Below are 21,599 nucleotides of genomic sequence, written 5' to 3' on the forward strand. Positions count from 1 at the left end.
ACAACATTTATCACACTTAGCGCATATTAACAACAATACATATAACTTTAAAATCTGCCTATCTCCCCAATATTTAGTAAAATACAAATGAGGCAAGGCTTATAAGGAAGGAAAAAAACAAAGAAAATCCTATTTTTGTGTCTCTTCAATATAACCTACAATAGAACCTTTTCTCCCATTCTCTCCATTTACAATTTGCCCACAAAATTATCCTAACTTTTCCAGAACCCTCTAACACATGCAAAAAAAACCATTTTAAAGAACAAGTTTGCTTACAGAACTAAAATATTTTTCAAAGGCTAACGTTTGAAATCCATCTAACATTGAACTCACTCATTTATCTAGAAACCTCTATTCTTAGGTAAGCAGTACTTTTCATGGACTTCCAAAGTAATGGCGACATTTTCATTCGATGGAGCAACAAAAATACTCTACTTCCTCATCTTGTTTTTGGCTATCCTAAAATCTTTGCTCTTCAATTTATCAAAAGTAAACCAGATCAACCAGGGTCATTTAACTGAGCTGATCAATTTTACTCTGAGTTTTGTTCTAAGAGTCACTACAGCGCTTAGCTAACTAGGTTTGAATACTGGGCCACCAAAGACCACTATTTAGAGCAGCAACTGCTCATTCAATGCGAAAGAGGCCACTGGTACTCATTCTCCCTCCATGCTAGTGGGCTCACCTCCCTTCTCTAGCCCCTCTCTGTTTTGCTTCATTATCCTCTAGTGCAAACACCACTGGCATTCTATCACCTCACCATTCAGGTATATACACTTAAAGTAACACCAGGTGAGATTGGAGGTTCATCTCTGCAGTGTTTCCACCACTACTCTGATCTCCAATCAGACTGACCTCTCCATCTCACGCCGTTTCCTTTATGGTTGTTTGTCCTGTGGTTCTAATCAGACTTTAAGCTGTAATATGCTGCTTCTGCACTCTCCTGAAATCTCAAAGTATAAATTACATGATCTGCAATAGTAATAACTAACTTTAAGAAATGGGTTTTACTTTTGAACCAGAAATATCGGTCCCACAAGCATTTATTGAATGTGTTCTGAGACTTTCAAACACAAAGGTGAATGAAATGCCTGTTCTCAGAGTCACAGTAACAAAGACCGTGGTACAGTGGTGAGAGTATATGCACAAGAACAGTCTCTAAATAAAGGGATATAAACTGTGCTACTTTTTAAAATCACCATTTAGAAATAACAATATATTTTAATTCCTTAATAGACGAGAATATTTAAAAATTTTTTTCCTATAAAAATACTCAAAACTGGAAAATAATGAACATATTTCAATTTTTTTTAGTTTAATTGATTTCTTAGAAATTTAAGGTATTGGGGAGAAGACTTAGAGGAAAAAGTCTGAAAAAGAAAGTACTTATATAAAACTTGCTGAATGCCTACTATGTGCTAAACACTACACTAGATGCTGGGGATACAAGTGAGTAAAACCCAGCCTTGATCTTGCAACGATGGAGCTTACAGCACAATGGTTGAAGCAGATAATAATCATACAAGAGCAAATTACAATAGTGATAAGCACCACAAAGGGAAATCACAGAACACTGAGACTCACGGAGGCTTCCCTGAGGAAATGACATCTAAAGGAAAGATCCAGCAAAGAGAGTAACTGAAATAGAAAGAATATGCACAAATGCACTCTGAATAGAGGATTCATGGCAGTCTTAAGGAACTGAAAGAGAATGGGAGCAGAAGGGCAAAGGGCACTTGGTAGGAGAAAACAAGGTCAAAGAAGCAGGGAGAAGCCAGACCTTGTAGGGTCTTGTGGGTCATTTTAAGGATATATGTTCACCTTAAAGGCAACAAATACACAGCCGTTAGAGTTTTAGCTGTGTTACTTATTAAATTCTAAGATCACTTCTGCAAAGGATCTGGCATAGTTTCAGATACACAGTAAATATATTCAGTAAATGCTGATTCCCTCCCAAGCACACTCTGAAAAATTTACCTTTTTATCTCAGTAGTGTATTTAATCAATTAGCAATCACAGTATCTTTAGAAAATGAATTAGCATTATTTAATTTTAATCTAATGCCCATTTTCTCCCAAGTTAATATAATAAAGTAGAATTCAAAGTGCACTGAAAATTAGAAGTTATTTATTGAATCATAATATGATCTTATATAGTGCTAAAAATGGAGTACAATTAAGCCAGCCTCTGTATCTATATTTTGACTGTACTCTTAGTTTTTAATACTATTTTGTAAAATATATCAATACCAAGATGAAACAAAAATGATTAATATAAAGTTGTAAATGACATAATTTAAGGGATCCAAAGCTCAATATTATAAATTTATTTAGCAAGCCAAAATATACCTTCAAGGAAGGCTGAGGAACTTATCTAGAAACCAACTGTTTCTATCAACTATCTAATACACAATACAGTGTCTGTGCCCTATATACGGTTTCTGTTTCAAATTTCTCTTATTTTCTCATATGTTTCTGCTGTAATCCATTAAGACAGTTTGCAAACAATAAAATATTTTACCTAAGACATTTCAGCAATGCATCTTAAAATTTACATTTGCAGAGACAGAAAGAAGCTAATTTTATAGATTAAAAAGAAAAAGTTAAGAATCTTTGGTAATCAATTACCAGAGAGGCATGACATCAGGGAACCATACTCTTCCCAGGTATTTGGAGACTTCAGCATGAATGTCATCTAGGCTATAATCATCATCAGGGATCAAAACTTCCTCCATGATAGACAGCTGGGTTAGCCTTCTCCCACACAGTCTTACAAACGCAATGAATGCACTGCAGCTAACTTCACATTCACTGAGGCCCAAGGCTGTTAAGTTTTTACAGTGTTCAGCAATACAAATAAGTTCATTATCAAGAGCCTGAAGACCATTAGCACATACTACTAACTCTATTAGTCGTGGACAGTTAAGACCTATCCGTCCTAGAACTGCTTTGCTTATGGAACGACCAAAATAAAGGTGAGTAACAGGGGTTTCTTCTTTGAAGAACATCTCCAATTCCTCTTCATATAAAAAGAAGTACATAACAACATTAACTCCAGGGGAGTGTTTAATGAGTACATCCCAACTTTGCTTTTTAATAGAACGAAATTTGATTTGTCCAGGATTTTCACTCACAACATCTATTCGAAGATGTTCAAGGTTAACATGGGTCTCACTTGAAAGTGCCAGGAGAAGTTCATCACTTAGCATGTAATAATTTAATGCCAGTTCTCTAAGACCTTGACAATGGTCAGCTACACAAAGGATTCCTGCAGGAAATGGGGAAAAATCCTTAAACACAAAGAATATGGAAACTAATATAACATTTTGTGAATTTAAATTTGATATTATTCATTATTTGCTAAAATAGACGTAATGATTTCCGAGGAGAGGGATGCCAAGATATATATAATTATACATGTAATAAAAAATATCCATAACTAAGATACTCCTAGGAGAAGCAATTTAAACTATACGTAGCTTATACATTAAGAGGTCTTTTGAAAAAAGATGAATGAATTATGTCTCATAAGCATGTAGTTTTCAATAGGAAATTGCATTATTACTACTATAATAAAAAACATCATGCGAGCTTAAAAAATATAACCTACCGTCAGATGAAACATGAGGACAGCTACTCATTTTGAGGCGTCTTAGAGTATCACTATTATTGGCCACAAGAATCTTCAAAGAAGGATCATCTACTGGTGTGTCTTCAATTTTGATTGATGATAATGATTTTGAGTTGACAAAAACAACTGTAAGTGCTGACACAAAATGAGACTAGCATGGCAATAAGAAAAAATAACAAAAACATTATTTAAACATCTATAGCTTCAATTAAGTAATTAATTAAAACTACTTATATCAACATGCTTACACTAACATAATAAAAGCAATCAACATATTACTATTTTTCATAGTGCCATTAGCCAGTAGAAGACATTTCTATAACAAAGTATAGTTTTATACTTTTACCATTAATAAATGGAATGGTAAGAAAGGAAGAAATTTCAAAGATTTCATAAACACATCTTCCAACTATTTTCAATCTTAAGGATTTGTTTTGCAATATTAAAAGGATATAATCATATTTATTTCCTAGGATAGAGGTTGGCAAGTTATGGTCCACCAGCCAAATCCAGTCCACAGCTTGTTACTGTATGACTCATGCGTTAAGCGTGGTTTTTACATTTTCAAATGGTTGAAAGAAAATTTTTAAGAAGTAATACTTTGTGATATGTGAGAATTATATGAAGCTCTTTCTGTGTCCATAATTAAAGTCTGACTGTAATACAGCCATGCTGCCTCATTTATGTAATGCTACGTCTGCTTTCACACTACAGTGCTAGAGGTGAGCAGAACTTATATGACCCACAAAACCTAAAATTGTGCTTTCAGGACCTATTCAACCCCTTAGCCTAAAAGAAATAGAAATCTTATCTGTTTTATTCACTCCTGTATTTCCAGCAACTGAAATAGTATCTGGCACACAGTAAAAGGTCAATATTTATTGTTGATGAATAAATGAATAAATGATGTCATATTCTTCCAAACTTTTTTCTAGCAAATTATCTAAACAAAGATACAATTTGAAAACTTTCTCTGTTTTGAAGATTGACAAACTAAAGCTTATTTACAGTTTGACTTCAAAATGGATGGAATTTCACAAGTTTTCAGACCCAGTATTTTTTTTTTTTTTTTTTGCAGTATGCGGGCCTCTCACTGTTGTGGCCTCTCCCATTGAGGAGCACAGGCTCCGGACGCGCAGGCTCAGCGGCCATGGCTCACGGGCCTAGCCGCTCCGCAGCATGTGGGATCTTCCCAGACCGGGGCACGAACCCGCATCCCCTGCATCGGCAGGCGGACTCTCAACCACTGCGCCACCAGGGAAGCCCAGACCCAGTATTTTTTGACACAGAAAGTCTGGAAACGAAATCCATGCATGATCATTTTTCCTTTTTCAAAATCAACTTGGATTCTATCAAAGGCTCTATTGTCCCTATCAGAATGACCAAACTGGTTATACATCTCAATTCATTTATAAGAAAACATTGGTTTATACTAATTGTAAACTGATTTACACAAATTTTTAAATGGTGGACAGCTAATCCTCTTTACTAAATTTTATGGTGCCAAAAATTATTAGAGGAATAGAAATAGATCACTCATTTTCCTTAAGAAATATAAGGTTTATTTTCCTTTTAATCAACTCTCACCCAACTCTTTTAGTACTGAAGGACACATTTAAGCATTAGAGTACATATTTCATTACAGTAACAATATATTAGTTTAGTACTTCTTATGCCTAGCAAAATGCTGTATTTTTACATTACTTTCCCTCAGTTTACAAATGAAAAAACTGAGGCTCAGAGAGATCCACAACTTTGCCAGAAGCCGCAGAGCTCATTTTGCTGTGGAGGCAGAGCTTGAAATGAAGCCTGCTAATCGCTGGTGCTCCACTCTGGTGACTGCATCAGCTAACCCAGAAGCTAGCCCTGGAAGCTGATGTGCGACATGAGAGACAGCCCAGAATCTAAGAATTTCAGTTTGATCTGCTTCCCTAGCTCATAAACAAGGAAATAACTATTTAGAAGTAGTAAGTTTTCATCTGGTTACTTAAATTACTTGAATCCCCAAAAGACCCATTCTTTTCAGGCTAGCAGAAATGCTTGCTAGAAGAGAGCCATGACCCAGTTAACAAGAAAGGAGATGCTACTATTCCTCTGTCCTCTTCCATAGGAAGGCTTCCATTAGCCAGTTTTACTGACAACCATAGTGTAGTGCTTATTACATATCAGGCACTATTCTAATTCTGGGTTTATAATGGTAAATAAGCAAAATAGAATCCCTGCCTTCAAGGAGTTGATGTTTTCTGTCTGAGGAGAAGAGAGTAAACATGTTAAATAAACAAGGTGATTTCAAGCCCTGATGAAGGATATAAAGAAAATAAAATACTGTAATACAGTAGTGAGTAACTAGAGGAGGGGGTGTTGTTTTAGCAAAAGTGGTCAAGGAGGGCCTCCCTGAGGAAATGGCCTTCAAGTTGAAGACTGAATGAAGAGAAGACAGTCGTCAGTTTCTGTGGCAGAGACTGCTGGTTGCTTCCTAGGAATCATCCATCCTTTCTTTTTTGGTAATCTGGTTCCAATTTTTAGCTGGGCACATTGCCACCCAGCTAAAAGACTGTCCTAGCCTCCCAGAAATGTGGTGTGGGCACAGAGCTAGGCTGGCTGACAGACAGAAGCACCATGAGGTACTTATGGCTAGTCCTGTGGTACTTACAGCTTGAAAAAGGAGAGGGCACACCCTCCTCCCCCCATTTCTTCCCTCTAGCTGTCTAGAACAAGGACGTGATGGCTGGAACTGAGAAAGCCATCTTGGGCAATGAAAATGAAGAAAACACCTTGGAGAGAATGGAGCGCCTAGAAGGGGTGTGGTTTCCAAACAACTTCATACCAGCTATGGACTGTGGCACCTATGGATTTCTTTAGTGTAAGAGAAATAAACCTCAGTCATGTTTTCAAGCCACTGCTGTTTTAGAATTCCTACTGTAAGGATGTAATCATCATCCTAATCAGTATAGGACATTTAGTTAAACATTATATTGTTCCACCTCCAATGGAAAGACTATAGAATTACAGGAAAGACATCCACTATTGGCCCTACACACTCTACATTCAAAGTAACTAAGTAAACTGGCACTTGAAAATTCTAAGTATAACATCTAACTTTTATATTAATGACATCTACTGTGAAACAATTACTAAAATTACAGAATATATCTAAAGAATGAAACCATGCATCAGCTATTTCATCAAAAACAAGTGCCAGTCAACAGAAAACGGCTTTAAATAATTATTTGAATGCAAGTAGGGTTATGGTCTGTTTTTAGGAATAGAATTATTTTTGACTAGTTCGACAATATTTAAGAATTTTAGTAGATCTCACAAAAATGTCTAGCATCTTTACCTTTGACACATTCATAAAACTTGGCTTGGCCGTTGAAATCAAGCCCAAAGTCTGGATAGAACAATTTACCAGCTGAGAAAGTATATCACAGGCAGCTTCCGCTGATTCAGTACTACTATCAACCTATGAAGACAATTTAAAATCTTAATTTCCTGAATATAACTTATCAGAAAGTTAACGGCAATGTAATTATTTAACAGAATTCAATTGCAAAACCATACTTATCCCTTCAAGCTATAAAATAAATCCGAATTTTTTCTCTATACACACTATCTTAGATAAAAAATGAAAAATAGAAATGAGGACAAATGAATTTTCTAAGCACTTTAAACTTTCGAATCTTATTTACACTTTCAAATTGTATTTATACTTTCAAATACAATTACCTGAATTTTAATAATGGCATCTACATGAAGGAAACTGAAGTTTAAATTATTCAATTATAGCTCAAGTGCAACACCTAAATCTATGCAAGTAACAACAGATAAGTAGGAAATAGTTTGGGATTAAAATTCTGCAAAATTCATTGATTGCTTCAATATAATGATCTAGTTATACATAAATGTCAACAAAACCCAAGTCATTGTTCTTATGTAATGTTTATTTTTCTTACCTTAAAGCTGACGTACTGGAGATGGGCAGCGTGCTTTTTAATGATCTGCTGAATGAGATCAGGATGAGTGGAGTTAAAATATGAAGTAGCTGACTTGTTCAGTTCAAACTCAAACTTTCTCCAAAGGTCAGGAATATGAAAAACTTCATTCCATCTCCTACATACAGAAGATGCCCGGGCCCGATCCATTAAAGGAAGATACTGAAAAATGCGTAACACTACATAGGGAGGCAAACTCCCCCAGTCCAGGAGGACAGTGTATGTATGAGTCTGGTTGAGAGAAGAGTAGAACCCAAGTTTAGGCTGTTTCACTGCTGGTGAAGACTGGACGACTTTATTCACAACAGATAAATTGTTCCTCTTCATTCTGTAAACATTAAACAATGTTAAGTGATCATTTTCCCCACATTTCCATCATATATTTTGCTTTAACTGTATGGAATAACAACATTAGAAAATGAGAAACAGTTTAAGACAATTTTGAAAAGAATCTTCCACTTTCATGCGTTGATAGGTACTACTACGTGCTAGGGATACAGAGATAAATAGGAGGGGACCTGCTCTCAAAGAGCTATGGTGAAACGGCAAAATACAGTGATACATGCCATCACTGAAGTTGGGACAAGTTGCAATGGAAGATTAAGGGAAGGGCATGTATTTGAGTTTGTATGTGGGAGGGAGTGGTTGGGGAGGCTTCCAGGAGGAAAGGTCCAAGGAAGCAGTGTAAGTGCCAGGTTTATTCCTCGTCAATGACTGTATTCTCACTATCACACTGCAATTGTGCTAAGAACTCCCAGGTGGTCTGGGAGCCGGTAAAACATAATTAAAAGCATAGATCTGGGTAAGTCCCAGCTCTGCCATTTACCAACCATGGGATCTTGTCTGAGCAAATTAACTTAAGCCTCAGTTTCCTCATCTGAAAAGCAGGGAGAACTGCAGTACCAATCTCATAAGGTTATTGAGAGGATTAAAGTATCTTAAGTGCCAGGACACAATAAGTGCTCAATATATGCTGCAGTCATTGTTGTTATATTAAATTGTCCAGTGACTCTTCCTGAATAAATTTTATGACATTACTTAAGTTGGAGCACAATTCTAACAAAAAGTCAAATGACCTGTGACAATGTTCAGATGACACCCAGGACACATGAGCTGTAGAGAAGTGGAATATAGCAGGGACAGAAGCTGTGTGACCAGCATACTGGGTCCTTACCAGCCAATGTAAAATAGCAAAGGAATGAGCATTCTTTCCCAACGAAAAGAAATGATGACTCTCCAGGTATTAGTCAGCTTGAGACACAACTAAGTTCCAACAAATTTCAGGTCTAGATATACCCCAGTATATAATCCTGTACATATTTTACATAAGAATCTAAAGTATTTTAAGTATACAATAATTTAAAAGGTAAAATAATGATATGAGTAGTTCTGAACTTATGTTGACTATTTAACCCTCTCTTCACCCCTGAATGTTAGGAATGTATATGTGGAAGACTTGGTGTCATAACTGAAACCTACCTTCAAATCTAATGAAATATCTATTTAATACGTAAATATCTCTGTCTTGTGAGTCACTCTGTCTGATGTGAAACATTTCTTAACCACAACATAGAGTTTGATCCCAGAAACAGGAATGACCTATAAAGTCACTGAACAAAATGAAAGGTCATCTTTAGGGTTTGGAGGAAAAAAAGGAAAAAAAACGTTATCTCAAGCATCAGGCAAAAGAGCTACTACACACTTTAATCTGACTAAGCCAGTTATGTGCATAACTGAGCAATACAATGTAGAATATATGAAACTGCTGACATCAATAATTCAAAGCATATACTATTTTAAAGGGCTAATTCCCTAAAATGAAATACGATGGCCCAGGGAAGGTAAAGGAATGGACGCTAGATTCTCAACTCTGACGTGGAGCACATTTATTGACATTTGGCTTGTAACTGTTTTATTTGGTAGCCTACAGAATGGAGAGTTAAAATTTTACTAAGGAATTACAAAAAAGTTATCCCTAACACAATCCGTCATTAAAAAAGCAGTGAAGCCAAAAATAAAACAAAGACTTCATCCAAATGTCCAGTTAGAAAACTGCCTTGCAGTTCTAAATAAAGGGATTGTGCTATACATGAAATGTGCATTAACATGGATTAAACGTTAAACCTGTTTATTTATTAAAATCATTAAATTGCCAATTCACTGACAGAATCACCATAAATAACTTAAGAATATTAGGTACCAATAATTCTATCATAAATAACATCTTAGTTTTCTTTTTCCTCATGTACATTAATTTTCAGAATATAAAACCCATCCACAAATCATAAATTTTATATATAATAATTTTATAGCAATGAGCATCAGGAAAATATTAGAACTCAAGACAAGTTGATCTTTATTAGCTTGAAATTCCAGCCTAAGCATATACAATCACTTTTCAAAACTGATATTTCTTTTTCAAACTACCAACTGTCTTACCTAAAGAAGGCTTCCAAGTTAGAGTCCCCTCTGGACAAGCGAAATGAAGTAACTGCTGCCATGGGGTGCTTGCCAACATCCATTTGATTTCACTTCCTAGCTTGGCAAAACACCACAAAAACACATTTATCAGAATATATAAGTAAAAACCCAATAATTTTTATGCTTAGGATATTTATATATCATTGTATATGCCGAAAGTTTTTGTCAGGAAATTACTGATTCCCAAACTATTTTCTACTCAGAAGAAAACCTGTCCATTAAAAACAAAACAAAAAAACCCCACATTAGCCTGATAAATGGAAATACCGCAACACTTGCCAGGAATTACATGTGAAGTTCTGCTCAAATAAAAGGCTGTGTGTGGATCAAACAGTCAAAGGCGGGCTCTGAAAATTCACATTTTAATAAACACATATGGAGAGGTATTACAAAACATTTAAGGTAGCCCATGATTACATTTATTTGTTCATAGGCTGTGTAAATCTTTCAGTTCTAGTTTTTAGCAGCACATAACGCCACTACAGTTAAAATAATTAAGCAGACAGAACTTTTATTTTTTATCATTCCCATATGAACGTAGTTTGTTTGACTAGTCTGCTGTTAACATAAGCTTCTGTGGTTTTTATTTTTTCACTTATATTGAGACATATAATTGATTCATTCAAAATCGATTGATTCATACTCTCTTTGAGGTTTGATCAATTTTAGGCACAGTGACTTACAAGAATTAGGAGCAGTCTGTGGACATGGAAGAAAATAATAACAGGTCTACACCAGGATAAAACTCACTGCCTGGACATCATGAATAAGTATCATAAGTAAAAAATAAATAAATGCATTGTGCTAATTTTTGTAAGCCTAACTCAGTTACACACAGGAGGTGGAGGAGGCAACCTATCAATCCACTAAAAACTTCTCTTAAATCTCTAATGCCTACCATCTGCTAGCTCTCAACTTCTCTCTGAAGCCTACTCCTAAAATAGAACTTTGGAGGACAGACAGGGAGAATGAATTAGAGGCCAATATCCACAATTTGATTTCCCCACTGCCAAGTGTTGTTCTACTATCATCCAAAACACTATTTTCCAGATAATGGCAAGGTCATCTCTCTCTGCTTTACATTCCACTCCAGAAGTAGGCAGAAAGGAGCCACCAGGTACACTTTCAGAGGAACACCACAAATAAGAGAAAGAAAAGTCAAGTGACTTATATTTTCCTAATCAGACGACACACAATTTTATTTACTGCAGAAAATTTTCTACTGAGTTATCAATACGGCTAATTCTGTGTGTGCAGCCCATTCTTTATGCTAGAGAACACTGAAGAGATCTGGTAAAGGTATATAAATAGGGAATCACTACCTAAGACCCATAAGAAGGTGGTACCAAAGTACCTAACTCAGATCAGTTCACTGGAGTCTTTAAGATCAGATGAATTATTTCCCTGGTGGCTGAAGGAATTTGACTGCTGTTTTAGAGTCACTATCTGAAATTGTGAGGGCTGGTGGAAGACAAAACCAGAATTCAGAATCCCATTGGGTGGTAAGCCACAATTTGGAAAAGGGAGAGATGAGCAAGCCTGACATTGATCACAACTCTAGAGTATAAAGCAGGTTTGTAAGCACTTGGGAAAGAATGCAATGATGACTCAAAGTCCACTTGGTGGCTTCACTATCCACCGTAACCCAATTTCCTTTTTCTGATAGGTTTATTAATTTGGTAGATAAGGTGACCCTGTGAATTGGAGCCTCTAAAAGTATCTAAGAAATCTCCCACAGTATTCTTGAGGGAAAGATAATCAAAGACAGGTTAGACGAAAAACTAAACATCCAAAGCCATATCTTCTGCACCATCACCAGATTCTTCCAGATTGGTGAAATGAAGAAACAGAAGGCACTTTTAGAAGTTTCAAGTTTTTAATAGTCGCAACAGTAGAAATATTGTGTAAATACTACAGATAAAGAATAAAAATTCAAAACTATCTAAAAGGTTAGACAAATTTGTTGGAAGCAGCAAGATGAAGATGAACAGAAATAATGAGCAAATGTCCTTTATTTAAGCTACTTTTCTAAGGTGGTACACTGAGAAATCAGGTTGCTGCCACCACAGGCACATGGCCTCTGCTAAGGGGTCTGAAATCCCAGTCACCAGTGCAATGACCTGGGAGGTGTGGCCTGGCAGGAGAGCAGAAGATTTATTCCAAAATATAGCTTTGAAACACACAGCATTCTAATAGAAGCGAATTGTGCTGAGGGGCAAAATCCTCCCACTAAACATATCCCAAACAGAGGACAAAACAATTTTTAGGGATATTTTCAAAAATATTTATGTTCTTTGCAGCCCACATGACCCCTAAGTTCCCTTCTAAATCTAAAACCTACAATTTCTTAAAATATGAAAGTCAAATGACAATATCATCAAGGTTTCAACAGGAGATAAATAATTAATATTTATGTCAAACAAATCTTTCCTAAAGCAGTAACTGCCAACTTTTTGGTGGTATATTTTTTCATTGATTTAGCAATTTTCTATACACTCTCAATAGTCTCTGTTGTATTAAGATATATTTATTTTTCAGGAAAACTTTTAATTTTAAAATAGGTATGGTTGCTTTTAAATGACTCATATGAAAACTGAAGTTTTCAAAATACATGTGGATTCAAAACACCTTTTGAGATGCAAGGAGAGTGGTAAACAGAGCTTAAACTGAGCTCTCTGTTAAAAATCCTTGAAAGGGGGACCCAGCTGTTCCCCTCTCTTAACCCTCCCCACCTCTCCTCCCAACTCTGGAAGAGAAAAAGGAGCGAGCACAGGAAGCCAGGCCCTCTACGGGGAAGACTTCTGACGTGGGGAAAGCCCCATCTTAGTGCTGGGTACACCAAGGGATCCAACAATTAATACAAAGAGTTCAGGAAGGCATTTTGCAACATTTTTCTGAGGAAATAATCATAATTTTTCAACTTTGGGGAAATTTTCTGGGCACAGGTGCTAAAAACAAAACCAGTACACCTAAAAGAGTACAGATTCTTCCAACTCACAGGAAAGGCTTGAGTCTACTTTTCTCCCAGACAAGCCTTTGTAAATTTAAACTCTTAACACGATCCTCCTGTAAAGGAAAACCCTTCAAGTAGTCGTGCAAAAGCAACCGCGTGTATCAGTTATCACTTAGCATTCTCATCAACTACATGGATTGGAAACAAGTAATGCGCATTTGAGAAAGAGAGAGGTTAAGACGAATATAATCCTTTCAGAGCTTACCCTCCAAAGATGAACAAAATGATTGAATTCGGGAAACCTGGGTCCCGAGCTGGGCCCTGCAGAAAAACCACCACGGGAAGAAACTAACCACCTGTGGCTGTAAAACCAGACGAAAAACCCGACCTCAAGGCAAGTCAAATGCGGGGGTGGAGGTTGGCAAGGCGGCCTGGCCTTGGGCCGGGTAGGGTCGTTAGCCAGGGCCACCCCCTCCCTCTCCCCGCCTCGGGCGGCCCCCGGTGGGCAGCGCCCCGGCTGCGGAGGCCAGGTCACACCTCCTCGTTCCCGGAGAAAGCGCGCTGGGCGGGGCGCCTCCCGGTCCCCAAACCACAACCCGCCCGAGTCAGGACCCGCGTTCTGGCCCGCGGCTTTCCAAAAGCCAGCGGAGGCGCAATCCCCGCAGACCACAGCGCCCCCCAGAAGGAAAGGCTACCTTGCAACACAGAACCGCGTGTGTTTCCGCGAGCGCCCCGGTGTTCGTGGGCCGGGCTGCGGCGGCGGGACCAGACCGCCCCGTCCCAGCTCGAAGCCGCTACACTGGACCGGGCTGCGCTGGGCCCGGAGAGAAGACCCCGGAACCCGCGGGCGTCCCGCGGGCGTCTCCCAGGCCCGCCCCCGGGCGTTCACGCATGCGCGCAGCTCCACTTTTCGCGGGAGGCCGGTGCGCGCCAGCTCACACCTGCGCCGGAGTCCGCGGGGCACCTCTTAGTTGGTTAGTGGGAAGTTTCTGCCCGCCGCCTTTACCGAAATCGCTGTGGCCACCTGCGCCGTGAAACTGACGACCAGGCTCTCCGAATGGGAGTGAATTTGCAATTCCAGTTTCTACAACTTAAACCTCCCTGGAAAGTGCACCCTTTATTAGTATACAAATAATTGAAACTTAAAATATCAAAAGTGTTAACAGCTCAGTGTTAAATAGGTATATATCACTTCCTTGTCCTGCTCCACATCTCATTCCCTGGGGATAACCACTGTTCATTGTGTAAATTACTAGACCTTCGGTACATACCCAAAAGTATCCAGTGAGAGGCAAGGATTTTATTACTCTCATTTGTTAGTTTGAAAAAAACCTGAGATCAAATTGTATATGATGTTCTGGAACTTCTTTTGCTTACTACACCATGGACATAGTTCTCTATCAACACATATAGATCCCCCTCATACTTCTTTTTTTTTTACAAACATCTTTATTGAGGTATAACTGACAAGATAAACTGCACATGCTTAAAACGTACAATTTGATAAGTTTGGACACCTTGAAACCATTGCTGCAGTGAAGGTAATGAACATATGAATTTCTCCCGAAAGTTGCCTTATGCCCTTCTGTAATCCCTCCTTCAACCTCTCCCCCGTCTGCTTTCTGACACTATAGATTAGTTCGCATTTTCTAGAATTTTTTGTAAATTGAATCAGAGTGTGTACTCTTTTTTGTCTGGTTATTTGCACTCATAATTGTTTTTGATTCACCCATGTTGTTGCATGTATCATAGTTCTTTTCTTTTTATTGCTATGTAGTATTCCATTTTATGGATATAACACAGTTTGTTTATACATTCACCTGATGATGGATATTTGGGTTGTTTTTGGTTTTTGGTTATTATAAATAATGCTGGTATGAACATTACACATCTTTGTATGGACATATGCTTTCATTTCTCTTGGGTGAATACCTAGTATGGAAGAGCTGCATTGTATAATAGGTGTATGTTTACTTCTAAAAAAGACTGCCAATGTTTTTTCCAATGAGGCTGTTTTATATTCCCACCAGAAACGTATTACAGTTCCATTTCCTCCTCATTCTCACCCACACTTTTTAATCTAATAGATGTCTAGAGGTATCACAATGCAGTTTTAACTTACATTTCCCTAGTGAATAACGCTGTTGAGCATTTTTTCATGTGCTTATTTGCCATCTGTACAACTTCCTTGGTGATGTGTCTGTTAAAGTCTTTTGCCTAATTTTAATTGGGTTGTCTGTTTTCTCATTGAGCTTGGAGAATTCTTCATATATTCTGCATACAAATTCCCTCTCAGATATATGACTTATAACCATTTTTTTCCAGTCTGTGACTTGCCTTTCTACACTCCTTCAAAAGGGCAGAAATATTCATTTTGTTGAGGTTCAGTTTATCAATTTGATCTTCTAAGGATCATGATATCAAATCTAAGAAATCTTGGCCTAAGCCAAGTTCACAAAGATCTTCTCCTATATGGTTTATAATTTTAGATTTTACATGTAGATGTATGATTCATTTGAGTTAACTTTTGTATATGAATCAAAGTTCACTTTTTTTGTATATGTATATCCAGTTATTTCATTACTAGCTTTTGAAGAGACAATTATTTTTCTCCACTGAATTGCCTCCGCATCTTTGTGGAAAATCAGTTATCCATGTATGTGTGGGTCTATTTTTAGACCCTCTATTCTGTTTAATTGATATATTTGCCCATCATTATGCCAATATCACACTGTCTTGATTTCTGTAACTTTATAATAATTATTAAAATCAGGTAGTTTTAGCCCTACAACTTGTTCTCTTTCAAGACTGTCTTGGCTATTTTATATTCTTTGCATTTTAGAGTCAGCTTATCAATATCTACAGAAAATCTTGCTGGGATCTTGCCAGAGATAACCTTGAATCTAGAAATCAATTTGGGGAGAATTGGTATCTTAAAAACATTGTGTTTTCAAATCGATGAACACAATATATCACCCCACTTATTTAACTCTTCCTTAATTTCTCCCAGCAATGCTTGAGTTTTCATACAGGTCTTGCACACATTTTTTTTCCAGAGATATCCCTAGGTATTTTATAGCTTTTAAAATGCTGTTGTAAATAGTATTTATTTTTATATTTTAAATTTCTAATTATTTGTTGCCAATATATAGAAATATAACTGATTTGTGTACATTGATCTTGCAACCTTGCTAAAATCACTTTTTAGTTCTAGAAGCTTTCATTGGAATCTAGTACATTCCACTGGATTTTCTACATAGACAATCATGTTGTCTGTGAATAAAGACAGTTTTACTTCTTCCTTTCCAAAATACATGCTTTTAATTTCTTTCCCTTGCCTGATTGCTCTTTACCTACAGTACAGTGTTGAAGATTACTGGTGAGAGCAGACACCCTTGGCTTGTTCTTGAGCTTAGGGGGAAAGCATTCAATCTCTAATCAGTAAGTATGTTGTTACATATAGGCTTTTGATAGATGCCCTTCATGGGGTTGAGGAAGCTCCCTTCCATTCTTACTTTGCTGAGAGCTTCCTTCTTCTTTTTTTAATGAATAGGGGATGTTCAATTTTGTCAAATGCTTTTTACGTATCTATTGAGATGGTCTTACTGTTTTCTTTTTTAATTTGTTAAAATGGTGAATTACATTATTCCTTTTTAGATGTTAAACCAATCTTGCATTCCTGGAATAAACTTGACTTGGTCATAATTTATTATCTTTTTAATCTATTGTTAAATTCAATTTGCTAAAATTTTGTTTAGAATTTCTGCATCTATGTTCATAGGGGATATTGACTTGTAATTTTCTTTGCTTATAGTATTCTTCTCAGATTTTGATAACAAGTAATGCTGGCCTCATAGAACAAGTTGGGAAGTACTTCCTCCTCTTCAATATTCTAGAAGAGTTTGTATAAAAATGGATTATTTATTCTTAAATATTTGGCAGAACTTACCAATGAAACCATCTGGGCCTGGAGTTTATTTTGTGGGAAGGTTTTTATCTATAAATTCAATTACTTTAGTAGACATAGAGCTACTCATGTTATCTATTTCTTCTTGAGTGAGCTTTGGACATTTGCATTTTTTAAGAAATTTGTCTGTTTCATCTAAGTTGTTAAATTGACTGGCATAATATTGTTCATAATATTCTCTTATTATCCTTTTAATGTCCATAGTATCTGTAATGGTGTCACTTCTCTCATTCCTGATATTGGTAATTTGTCTCTACACTCTTTTTTTACTGGTTCAGTCAGGCTAAAGTATTAACAATTTTATTGTTTTTCTCCAAGAACCAGCTTTTGGTTTCACTGATTTTCTGAATTGTTTTCTCTGTTTTGTATTTCACTGATTTCTATTCTGATCGTTATTTCCTTTGTTTACTTTGAGTTTAATTTGATATACTTTTTCTAGTTTCTCAAGGTAGAAGTGGAGTTCATTAATTTTGAACTTTCCTTCTAGTCTAATATAGGCATTTAGTGCTATAACTATCCCCCTAAGTACTGCTTTAGTGGCATATCACAAATACCTAAGTTCAGGGAGTCCACTAAACTCAGCCTGGGTTCCCCCTTCCTGTATAGCAGTCTAGAAGCTCTCAATGCAGTAAAATGGGGGCACTCATAGGGCTTCTGATGTCTCGTGTCTTGAAAGCTGTTGTTTCTAATATTTTGTCTCCTCCCCACCTTTTTTTTTTCCATAGAGGGTAAATCTAGTCCCTGTTTATTGTGGTTGGAATAGGAGGTCTCCCCCTCATATTTTGTAGTGGATGAGTGAGAAGTTCCCCTTATATGGAAAAATCACAATTCCTTTAACTATTATCCTATTGCTGAAATTTAGTTTTTACTATTATGAAAATCATGTCTTAGTGCACTTCTGAAGATATTACTGAATAATAATCCTAGATATGGAATTATTTGTTCAACTACATTAGATTTTGACAGATACAGCCATATCTAAAATAATGCTGGACAGGGCTTCCCTGGTGGCGCAGTGGTTGAGAGTCCGCCTGCCGATGCAGGGGACACGGGTTCGTGCCCCGGTCTGGGAAGATCCCACATGCCGCAGAGCGGCTAGGCCCATGAGCCATGGTCGCTGAGCCTGCGCGTCCGGAGCCTGAGCTCCGCAACGGGAGAGGCCACAACAGTGAGAGGCCCGCCTACCGCAAAAAATAAATAAATAAATAAATAAATAAATAAAATAATGCTGGACAGACAATTGTGATATACTTCATTTCAAGCTAAGGACCACAGAATTGTGCCAATAATAATTTTTTAAAAGAGCATCTCTGTATAGTCCTTTTGTAGGGAATGTCATTGTCATGCTATGAACAAATAGTGATTCTGGTGGTTTGAATCAGGATAGTCTAGGTTATGCTGCATAACAAATAACTGCAAACCACAAGGATTTAACATGACAACGGTTTAATTCTCAGTCATGCTATGTTTGTCTCATAATTCAGCTGGGAGCTCTGGTCCCTCTTGTCTTCATTCTGGGACCAAGAATGATGGAATAGTTACTATCTAGAAAGTTATCAGTCTGTGGCAGAGGGGAAGAGACAGTGGGATGCATAATTGTACCTTATGCATCTAACCTCACGTCAATTCCATTCTCATTTCATTGGTCAAAGCTCATCAAAATGGCCACACTCAAATTTAGGTGGGTGAGAAAGTGCAATTCTATCAATATCTAGAAGGAAAAACCTGGAATATTTGGGAACAGCCATAAGGACTGTCATATTAGTAAAATTGTGCAACCAAAATGTCACCAAAAATATTTTCAAGGATAAAAGAATGTCTCACTTTGGGGAATTATCAAGTTCAGGAAAGGACTGTCCCCAAGACTGCAGTCACTTCTGACACCAACTACAGATATCAGGGATACCCAAGACCATCTTGCTTCTGACACCATTCAGGTAGTCCTCAAGACTACCCTCAGATTGATAATTTGCTATAAAGACTCACAGAACTCACTGAAAGTGGCTATACTCATGGTTATGGTTAATTACAGTGATAGGATACAGATCAAATCAGCCAAGGGAAGAGATGCATGGGGCAAAGACCAGGAGAGTTCCCCATGCAACCCAGCAGTTGTCATCTCCCAGTGGAGTCATGGACAACACTACATTCTCCAGGCAACAATGTATGGCAATATACATGGAGTATTGCCATCCAGGGAAGCTCACCCAAGCCTTGGTATGCAGTTTTTATTGGGGTTTGGTCACACAGACATGGTTGACTGCCTGTGTGACTGATTACTCGCCAGCCCCACCAGAGGTAGAGATGATACCACATGGCCCGAAGCCCTCACCATAAATTACATTGTTCGACTGTTTGGTGTGGCCCAAAGCCCCAGGTAAACAAAGACACTCTTATCAGGCAGAACATTCCAAGGACTTAGAGATCACATTATGGGAGCTGAGGGTGAAGATGAGACCTCTCTTCTGGTAGGGATAATTCTGTACTACACAGGGGTTAAATCATATTTGATTCAACATCATTTCAAAACTCTACAATTAAATTGTCTCTGTATCCTACTAGAAAGAAAAATACATTTGAATTATATCAGTAATAGTTGCTACTGAATAAAAATTCTTTATTTTTGGTAGTGTGATGGGAAAAAACAATGTCACATTTGCCAAACACATTACCTATATAAAAAGACCCTCTAAAAGTTGTTTTTGTTACAGGTTGTCCCAATTGAACCCTAAAATCCATATAATTATGCTCTGAAGATCTATCCTACCTTCCTTTTAAGAACTTGGTTTTTAATATTTAAAAAGATATATAAGCTATTTTCTAAATAGGCTAAGACTTTTTGATTTCACTTCATATCCCTTTAGATTAAGTTTTCCCCAAAGGAAATTAGTAAAGGTAAAATTAGTAAAGTAAAAATTAAGGCTTTTAATTTTAAAATCAGAAATGCCAGTTAGTGTGTCCCTAAATGTGGAAGAACTTGCTGCTGTTTTTACTGTATTCAAACACAGTATGAAGCCCCTGTAAAAAGAGGGAATTATTAAATGAGCATTTCTAAATGGGTCAGGGTTAGTCATCACTGACAATACTGATTCAAAGCCACTATCCTGTTTTGAAAAGTGAATAAAATCAAGGGGATTGCATGGAGCTCAAGATTTCATAAACACCATGTCCTATCTGGTGTAAGGTAGCCCTGTTTTGTACCGTCTCATGGATCTGAACTTATCATTTCTTAAAACAGAGAAGAAAAATGATTGTGAACCTGTTGCTTTTCACTAATGCTTTTCTAGTCAAGCTTTTATAATGCAAAGTGTTTAAAATAAAGTATAACTTTGAATTATGTTCAACTTTGTAGATTACCTGGTTTTAAAAGCTGTAACTCAAGTAAATGATTCTGCAAATATACTTTGTTTTAAAAAGAAACTAATTTATTGCTATGTTTAACTAAACATTTTATAGAAATACTTCGTTAATTTAGAGATAATTTTCTGCAGTCACTTTATTTATGAAAGGCAAAATGTATATTATTAATTTGATTGTCAGCACTAATCCGGGATTATAGAGAGAAACAGGCTCAGCCATTTCAAATCATTTGATAAAAGTAGGTTAGTAGGTTATGTTTTATAGCTGTCCTGGTGATCAGCCATTTCTAGAGCATTTCAAAAAGTAGTCATTAGCAAGAATGAAAATATCTTAGCTTTTTTAACAAGAGGAAAAATTTAACGCTGAAATATTTTCCTTATATAGAGCAGTGAACACTTTCAGTGTATTAAATTTTCTTGTTTATGACATTTTCCTATGTTAATTTAAAATCTTTGAAAAACAACACATCTTAAGATTGGAAATTAACTACACAATAGTTTAATTTGACTTACTGGTTTTAAAAAGAAAATGCTCCAGGGGCTTCCCTGGTGGCGCAGTGGTTGAGAATCTGCCTGCCAATGCAGGGGACACGGGTTCGAGCCCTGGTCTGGGAAGATCCCACATACGGAGCAACTAGGCCTGTGAGCCACAACTACTGAGCCTGTGCATCTGGAGCCTGTGCTCCGCAACAAGAGAGGTCGCGATAGTGAGAGGCTCATGCACCGCGATGAAGAAAAGCCCCCGCTCTCCGCAACTGGAGAAAGCCCTCACACAGAAACGAAGACCCAACACAGCCAAAAATAAATAAATTAATTAATTAATTTTTAAAAAAAAGAAAATGCTCCAAAGTAGGGTTTTTAAAAAAAAATGATTATTATTCATTATCATAAGGGATATACTATATTGCCAGTCAATTACATTAGATCATAAAAGTAGAACAATTGTCAGAGGAAATAGAAAAAAAATACTGTAATATTTAGGGGAAGTAATATTTTAAATGCTATAGCATAGCAGTAGACTGGCAGCGAACACACCAATCAAGTACCCAAACAGAAATAGGGCAGCTCTTCGTTACCAAGGTAATAAGGAGACACTGAAAAAACAGGCTCATAGACATCAACAGAGTTTGCCAGTCAACACCAATGGTAACCAGTGCAAGACAGAGAACAGAGCAAGAACAAACTGAGCCACACAGTCATCTGTGCAACACAGCCAG

At 37.1% G+C, this 21,599-nt stretch overlaps 1 protein-coding gene across 1 annotated transcript; it reads right to left on the reverse strand.

Moving 5' to 3' along the window:
- Positions 1-2,623: 2,623 nt before the first annotated feature.
- LOC307051598 (F-box/LRR-repeat protein 21) lies at positions 2,624-10,144 on the reverse strand (the record flags this gene model as incomplete). The annotated part of the gene is made up of 5 exons (XM_079702043.1): positions 2,624-3,267; positions 3,610-3,781; positions 6,971-7,093; positions 7,584-7,950; positions 10,062-10,144. The coding sequence occupies 5 exons, from the start codon at positions 10,142-10,144 to the stop codon at positions 2,624-2,626; spliced, it is 1,389 nt and encodes a 462-aa protein (XP_079558169.1).
- Between the last annotated feature and the right edge of the window lie 11,455 nt (positions 10,145-21,599).

Source organism: Hyperoodon ampullatus, assembly GCF_949752795.1.
Source record: "Hyperoodon ampullatus genome assembly, chromosome: 4".
Classification (NCBI taxonomy): Eukaryota; Metazoa; Chordata; class Mammalia; order Artiodactyla; family Ziphiidae; genus Hyperoodon; species Hyperoodon ampullatus.